At 45.5% G+C, this 8,623-nt stretch overlaps 1 protein-coding gene across 5 annotated transcripts in view; it reads right to left on the bottom strand.

The window, feature by feature from the left end:
- Positions 1–1,558: 1,558 nt before the first annotated feature.
- The window catches only part of Vit (vitrin), a 117,564-nt gene continuing 110,499 nt past the window's right edge, over positions 1,559–8,623 (bottom strand). For all 5 annotated transcript variants that reach the window (XM_034514413.2, XM_034514414.2, XM_076942295.1 and 2 more), the window contains 3 exons: positions 6,479–6,705; positions 3,909–4,422; positions 1,559–2,228 (listed from right to left, as the gene is read on the bottom strand). In XM_034514413.2, coding sequence (XP_034370304.1) covers positions 2,050–2,228; positions 3,909–4,422; positions 6,479–6,705 — 920 coding nt within the window. In that variant the 3' untranslated portion in view covers positions 1,559–2,049. The remainder of the gene's footprint in view (positions 2,229–3,908; positions 4,423–6,478; positions 6,706–8,623) is intronic.

Genomic DNA, 8,623 nt, shown 5'->3' with positions numbered 1-8,623 from the left:
CTCTCCAGTGGGTATGCCCAAATGTTTTGGATTCATGAATGCACACGCACACACGCACACGCACACACACACACACACAGCTTATTTTTAATATCCTCTAAGTAGCTCAACAGCTGGGCCACTCCCAAACTTCCATGCTGCTGTTGCCTCCTCTCTGATATTCCTGAATTATTACTTACTAAAATCTATATTTTATCTCTGCTACCCCAGACCCAATCAGGGTAGTGGACCCTGGGGCCACTCTTCCTCAATTCTAATGTGGTTGTTTGCTTTCTCTCCTGAAGCTCTCAGGCTTCTCAGCCCAGGACAACCCCCCTCAACCTTTCCCCTTCTACCCCCCTCCCTTCTTCTCCCTTCCCCTCCCTTACCCAACCCCCCCCCACCCCATAATGGCAGTTCTCTTTTTCCCTTGTGTTCCTTGCCCAGGAACCTCAAAGTCTCACCTTTGTCTCCCTCCCACCCAATAGCCACTGGCAACTTTATTTACCTATTAGAACCTATTAGTGGGCAGGAACCATGAGTGTCTCATGAGCAGAAGTGTGAATTCTCTTGTAATTTCGGAACCTAATTAACATAATATAAGCAATAAACTGAGTCTGCAACATAAGTTCTGCTCACTGGATAATAGCCTCAAATTATAAAATGAAAACATCACACACCAAAATCAACCAGACCCAATGTCTGATGTGATGTTTTTATTTATTTGCAAGATTTTTTACTTTAAAGTTTATAAAAATTTAAAAATTAGAAAATATTAACGTAAACTTTTGGCCCAGGTATTAACATGGGAATTGTTTTCTTGCCTCTAACCAGAGCATTATTCGACATATTTTTAAAAAAATATTCCTTTATTTTTATTTTATATGTACAGATATTTTGCCGGCATGCATGTCTGTTTACCATACATAGGTCTGATACCCTTGGAGGTCGGAGAGGACAGTAAACCCACTGCAGGTATTGGAGTTACAGATGGTTGTGAGTGGCCTTAGAGGTACTGGCAGTGGGACCCAGGACATCTGCAAGGGTGCTTAGTACTCACAATGGCGGAGCCATCTCTCCAGACCAATACATATTTTCATAAAATAAAATAAAACTTTAATAAACGGTCATCTTTTTTTTAGGAATCCTTTGAACGTTTTTTAAGTTCTGAGGTTAAGACCAAGCACCCTCTGCATGTTGGTCAAGCACTCTACCACAGAGCCACACCCTACTCTTTTTTGTTTGTATGTTTATTCTATATTGAGACAGAGTCTCATTACGTTGCCTAGTCAGGGCATGAACCTGTGATCCTCCTGTCCCAGCCTCGAGTAGCTGGGATTATAGGAATTCATTCCCCTGTCCATCTCTGCATCCTCCTGTGCATATACTACGTGTGTATTTTGCAAGCTAATAGATGTGTCCTTGGGTGAGGACATGCAGCTCGGCCAGGCCCCTCCCACTTCACTTTAGTGCACACCCACATGTAGTAGTGGTTTTTGTTTTGTTTTGCAAGAAAAGGAATGGTAAAATATGGCCTCATGACAAACGGAGAGACTTCTCATCACACCATTAGAAAATGTCCATGTGATTCTTTGAAACATTTATTTAAGCAATTCCTACATTCTCATGACAAAAAAAGAAAAGAGAAAAAAAAGGAAGAAAACAATAAAAAGAAACTTACAGACAATTACAGAGTTCTAATGAGAAATATAAACAAACTTCTCATAAACGCCCACTTCTGTCCCGTCATAGGAGCTGCACTTGCCTCTGGTGTCACCAGAGCCGTACTCTCCTCTGGATATGAATTTGAAAACAAAATGTGGGCTCTTCAGTACACGCAAAGCAATGCAGTGTTTGAACCCAACCTGAGAGCTGATAGCCAGCTTTTTAACCGGTAGGTTTTGAAGCATTTACACCGCCAATGGCAAAGAATAGTAACACGGAATGCATTTTCCCAAGCTCTGTCAGAGCCCTCCCCCCCACCCCATCCCCCCAGATAGGGACAATGCTGTCGATAGTCCCAAGGACCAGTAAGACATCAGCAGTTGCCATGCTCTGTCTGCTCACAACTCAGTTTCGAGGCTGTGAGTTGAACTCTGTACAAATATTCTGGATGATCCTGGGGACGAATTTGTAGAGGTTGTCAAACTCATCCACAAAGAAGGAATGGTCCCTGGCAGGGTGAGTGGCAATTACCTCCAGCTCGTCCTGAGCAGCCCATGCGATGCCTATTGCGTAGGTGATCACCCCTGTGGAGACAAAGATGGGATGAAGCAAATGTCCCCAAGCAAAGGCGCTGACAATGAATATTTTTTTTCCGGGTTCCCCAAATCAGAAGTGTGCCAAAGAAAACAAATGAGAGCATCCCAGTGAGTTCTCTAGTTTCTAGAAACAGTGTGACTAGCTATTCAACAAACACTTTGGATATCCACACTATGGCAACAGCAGCAAAATTAATATAGCTGATGTCCTAAGAGTTTATAGTCTTTTGATCTTATTTTAACCTGGGGTCTTTTACAGCCTTAATGAAGAAATAGGTGCCAATGGGGCCATCCTGGAGTAGCATGGACTCCCAATTCAATACTACTAGGTCCTCAGAAGCTCAAGAAAGGCCTAGTGTTTCAGTCTTTTTCTGCCGCCTGTGTATCAAGATGTAGGTCTCTAAGCCCCTCCAGCACCCTGTCTGCCTGCACACCGCCATGCTTCCCACCATGATGATAACAGACTAAACTTCTGAAACTGTAAGCCAGCCTCAATTAAATGTTGTTCTTTATAAGAGTTGCCGTGGTCATGGTGTCTGTTCTCAGCAATAGAAACCCTAAGACAGAAGTCATTGACAAAAATAGTATTTTTCATCTAAGCATTGTGGATTGTACTTATAATCCCAGCACATGGGAAGCTGAGGCTGGAGGATTCTGTGTTTGAGGCATGGCTGAGTCATATAGAAAAAAGCTCCCTGAAAAAAACAAAATCAAAAACAAAAATCAAAACAAAAAATGAGTATTCACTTTCAATATTACATTTTTAAAAGCATTACTGTTCTATAAAAGTTATGAGCACAGTTTGGAGTTAATAAAGCTAGAGGTTTGGCATCTTTCATAAAGCGATAAATCAACTTCCCCCTTGCTGCTTTCTGCCCATATGGAAGGAGCTTTAGGTCACAGCGTGTTAAAGAAAGGGTTACTGTTCCATCACTTGAGGCTCTGGATACTCGAGGAATACTTGAGAAACCACTAAGCAGAATCCTTTCGATCCTGTGTCTTCTCAGAGATCCTATGCTGTTTTTCCCTACCACTTCTCCCTGTGGTTATGAACAAGAAGGAGGAGGAGGAGGAGGAGGAGGAGGAGGAGGAGGAGGAGGAGGAGGAGGAGGAGGAGGAGGAGGAGGAGAAGGAGAAGGAGAAGGAAGAAGAAGGAGGAGGAGGAGAAGGAGGAGGAGGAAGAGGAGGAAGAGGAGGAGGAGGATAAGAAGAAGAAGAAGAGGAGGAGGAAGAGGAGGAGGAGGAGGAGGAGGAGGAAGAAGAAAAGGAGGAGGAGGAGGAGGAGGAGGAGGAGGAGGAGGAGGAGGAGGAGGAGAAAGAAAGATCTGTTTATGTGCACGAGTGTTTTGACTATACGTGCAATGTGTAATGCATATATGCATGTAAGGTGCCCACAGAGATCAGAAGAGGGTACAAAATCCCCTGGAACTGGAGTTTCAGATGGTTGTGAGTCACCATGTGGTGCTGGGAATGGAAACCAGGTTCTCTACAAGAACAGCAAGAGTTTCTAACCAATGAGCTACCCCTCTGGTTCCCTGTGGATATTTTCTTAAGTCATAGACAGAAACAATACATGAAAGGGCAGATCCTCCCTGTGCACCAAGGACACTGGTCCTCTACCCATTCGAGAGATGCCTCTGGTCCCACGTTTATAGTAGAAGTGCTCACCCTTCTGGTAGGCAGCCATGGCTGGGATCCGCACATCGTCGTAAGACCTGCCGTCAGTGATAAGGATCATTACCTTCCTCTTGTTGGGTTTGGACTTCTTAAAGAGCTGTTCGAGGGCGTACTGGATGGCAGCCCCTGTGCTGGTGCCTCCGCTCCAGTACCCCACCCTCCTGATGGCACTGAGGATGTCGGGTTTGCTGTTATACTTGTCGAACCCAAATTCCAGCCGCTGTTCATAGGTGTACTGCACAGCCCCGATGCGCGTGTCGGTGTCTGAGATCTCAAACTCCTTGCTGAGGTTGGCCACGAACTGCAGGACTGTGCGGAAGTTGCTTGTCCCCACGCTGCTCGAGCCATCAATGACAAAGCCTATGTCCGCAGAGTTGAAACAAGTCTTGCTGCAGGCCAGGCGGTCCGTGTCACAGACTCGCTTCACCAGGGGCTGCACGGTCTTGTGGAGGCTGAGCCAGCTCTGAACGTTGAAGGAGTAGAAGCCATTTGTTCTGCACACTGCCTGGAAGAGAGAAAGGATCTAGTCCAGATCAGAAAGTCAAGTCCTTTAGCCTGCCACCAAGACCCTTGAGCACCCGACAGGCTTTTCAGAGTCCTACTTCCGATATTAGACTTCAGAGTACACTTTTCTCTATTCCAGTTTCCTGGCTGGATACCACTGAGGTCCAGACCCCTCCAGTAACATCTGGACTCACTCCCTGCCTCCCTCCTCAGCCTGGGTCCTTGTCTCAGTGGAAAATGGTCCAATGAACACATTCACAGGGAGATGTGCAGTGCTGGCTTTTAGCTTTTATATTTATATCCTCAACTCATCTGTGCTGGAAACCAGCCGTGTTGCGGCTTTGTGGGTACCAACCATCACAGGGGATGGCTAAATAAAGCTATTGTTCTGATACACAAACAGGGATATTTCCACGGCAGCCCTGTACTCTTCTAGAAGGGATTCAGACTCGCTGAGGCGACACACATGTTGGAGTCACACTTGATGCCCCTACAGTCTCTTATTTGGTTCCCACTCTCATTCTGCAACATGAGCCCCTCATCACAGAAGTAAGGGCCAGCTGTGAAGGGACATCTCTGAGTCCCTGAGAACTGGAACGCCAGCTTTATCTGCCAGTAACCTCCAAGCTCTGCCTGCCACACAACCCTGCTGCTAGGCAAATGAGTGTTTGCCCAAGCTTGTTCCAGGAAAAAAAAAAAAATGGAAAGAAATGGCAAATAACCCTGAGTAAGTTGGTTAGATGTTCTTAGAAGTGATTAGGCTCCTGTCCCAAGAGTGGGTCGTCACTTCTCCATCTTACTAACCTCTGGGGATCTGACAAGGTCAGACCTGATGGCCACAAATAAACTTGTATAATGACAAAATTACTTTAAGCAAGAAGTAACTTAAGTTTTTCCTAGGAAATCTTTTTTTTATTGATTTATAAACACCTACATGGTTCGTGAAACTTTCCACAGCCTAGGTAGATGAATGCTGAGACAGAGCTGAGTTCTGGCTAGTGAGTAGAGAGAAGGAGTCCCACAGAGAGTCTGTGTAAAGTCATAGCAGGAGACAGTGGTGGTGCTGACTGTGGATGGAACACAGTGTGTATGCGGAGGTCAGTGTCAGCTGACCAGGAAGGGAGGTTGGCCCTCATTGCAGGCGCCTCAGCTGTAACAGGTAATGGTGAAGGATTTAGATTAAGAATCCCAGAGAACTGGCAGGGTGCTTCAGAGTAAACTGGGGAGACTCAGCAAGGGAACGGTCCCGTGACATGGTGCTATCTTAGGCCTTGGGGTGGTTTAGGCCTGGATAGTAGTGGAGGGCAAGAGCTGTGATGTCAGTGTCCAGGAATAATTCTGGGATGCCACTGCCTTTGGGCCTTCCAGGAGTGGCAGCAGAGCTGGCTGATCTGGGAAATGTAGAATTCCTTTGTTTCGTTTGTCAGATGGATTCTCTTGTAGCATATGTGTGAGTGACAGCATGTGCATGTGTATGTGTATGTGTGTGTGCGTGTGTGTGTAGTGTGCATATATGTAAGTCCATGTGTGTGTATAGAACATGTATACATATATGCAAGCACATGTGTGTATAGTGTGCATATACATATATGTAAGCCCATATGTGTATGTGTGTGTCTATAGGATATATATGTGTGTATATATATGCAAGTCTGTGTGTGTGTGTAGTGTGCATATATGTAAGTCCATGTGTGTATATGTGTGTGTATAAAATATATATACATATATGCAAGAGTACGTGTGTGTATGTGTGTGTGTATAAAGTCTACCTGTCTGTTTGGGGTCCTCTGATGCTGTGAGAGGAACATAGGAAGGTTTAAGTAACAGTTTGGTGACACTTCTCTTGCCCTCTGCTTGCAAGTTGCTGGCTCTGCAGTGAGAATAAAGTTTGACTTTGAAAGGACAAATCCAGGTTCCCCAGGGGAGGCCCTACTACGTGCTTATGAGTTTCGTGAACATTTCAAGGTCCTAGAAAGTAGCTCTGAGGTCACGAGAATGTTTCAGGGCACAGCGGCTTCTGCGCTGGAGTGGCTCTGCGGACACCCCCATAAATGTACCTTGCTGGCAAAACTGGGTTCCACCACATGCTGCTTCTCCCTTTCAGCAGCGCCTTCAACAGTGACAAAGAAGACGTTGATCCCCGACTCTCTTGCAACTCGTGACACCTCTTCCACTTTGTCTGTGGGCCAGCCATCCACCATGACCACAGCCACATTGGGAGCCCCACCCCTGTTTCCATTTGCTTTGGAAAAGAAGTTCTTGGTTACAAAGGAGATGGCACGACCTGGAAGTAGAAGAAAATTTGCTTGAAATGATAGTGGTAATATGAATGAATATAAGAACAGATCACAGCCACCCAAAGAGGCCTAGAAAAGCATACTCATTCAGTCCCAAGGTGTGTGTGTGTGTGTGTATGTGTGTGTGTATGTGTGTGTGTATATATATATACATACACATATATATCACTTTAACTATTTTTATGCATATAATGTAGCAGCAATAAACATATTCACAATGCTGTACGACCATCACAATTTCTCCTCAGTCTTATTTTTTAAACCCAGAACTTGTCTCTTGTTTAAAAAGAAAAGGTTTTAGGGTCCAACAAGCAGAGGAGAAAGACTTCCATGAGATCAAAAGGGCCCCTTCCTGCCTGGGTATTAGACTCTTATCAGGCCCCTAAACAGGCCCACGCTGTGTGTGAGAACAGGGGTGGGAGGGACTGGTTTGGAGTGACGTTAGTCTCCTCCTGGCCTTTCACAGCCCAAGTGGGCCCAGTGCTCCAGCTGTTGAGGGAGAGGCTGTTTCCCACAACTAGTGATGCCCTTTCTCTAGTCCCAGACCAAGAACACAGGTCTGGCTGGCTGTGGGTGGGATGTATCTCCTAGAAACGAACAGGCTGGGTTCAAAGCCCTAGTGGTGACAGGTCAGCTCTATAGGTCACTCATGGTCCTGGGGCCTGGAGTTCCAGACCAACAGTCTCCTCCATCTGAGTCTGAGTGCCACAGTCCATGAGTCATACTGGAGTCTCTGCATGCTTTTCTCATGTGTGTTTTTCACACTGTACAACAGTCTCGGGATAACTAGCTCAGCCTACTGCTCCAGTTTCAAAGACCTTTCTTAGTTTTCTTGTTGAATGTCCTGGGTCCTCCTGAGCACACGGAAATGACTGGCTGCTTTTGAGCTAGCATGGCTGGCATAGCTCTTAACTTAGAGTCTGTGGATTCGTGTGTGTGTGTGTGTATGTGTGTGTCTGTACACATGCACACCCACGCACATCCCCTGAAGGGAGTTTTTGTCTATATGAATATGTAAAAGGTCAAAGTTTCTAGGAGATTCCCAAATGGGTTCTCATTTCATTTACAGTTCAATTTGCCTTGTTTAGACTTTAGACTTTAGAATGAACACAGTTTCACTCAGTGCTCTTCTGGGTTTGGCAGCATCCTGGCTCCCCTGGCTGTTTCGCTTGTCAATTGAAGCCAACAGGTGGTTACATTCAAAGCTGCTGGAGAAGCATCTCAGACAAGCACATGGACTGGCTGCAGAGACCCTGTTGTTAATGGAAAACCATGGCTGCTGAGAACTCAAGGCCCAAAGTCCCCAGCAGTCTCTCCAGTGTAGTATTAAGTACACGTAGCAAAGTGTGTAAGTTGTAAGAAGCCATGAGATTTCACACGACCCGATCAATCTTAAATATGGAGGCCAGAGTGAATCAGTGCTTAGCACACATTCCATTTACCTACCCATAGTCCTTAGTGCCTTACGCATCCAGCTTCATCTTAGTTCCCTCAGCTGATGTGTTTGATTCCTCAGCTGATGTGTTTGATTCAGGCTTAGAAGATGAAAGCCAAGCATGGATTGTGACTTGTTTCTGCTACTTCTGCTGATCAGACTGTCTTGTAGTTGGCTTCTCTGCACTGGGATTTCTTGGTAGTTTTGATGGTGTTTTTGTTGTTGTTGTTGTTTTTTTTTTTTTTTTTTTTTTTTTTTTGATGAGAATGGGGAATGTAGGGCGTGGTGCTGGAGCTGTGAGCTGTCACACAGCAGCACTCTGGATGGAGCAGGTTCATGAAAAGGCCTTGTTGACAGAATTTGAGAACTGGTTTTCTGGTCTTAGAAGAGGTAGCAGTTCCCTTAACTGTCCCCTGTTCAGCACAGTGCCTTGAGAAGTCATTGTGAAAGCTCCAGCTACATTTGCTTGG

This window comes from Arvicanthis niloticus, chromosome 11, assembly GCF_011762505.2.
Source record: "Arvicanthis niloticus isolate mArvNil1 chromosome 11, mArvNil1.pat.X, whole genome shotgun sequence".
Taxonomy (NCBI): domain Eukaryota; kingdom Metazoa; phylum Chordata; class Mammalia; order Rodentia; family Muridae; genus Arvicanthis; species Arvicanthis niloticus.
This window is presented reverse-complemented; position numbering and strand designations above follow the sequence as displayed.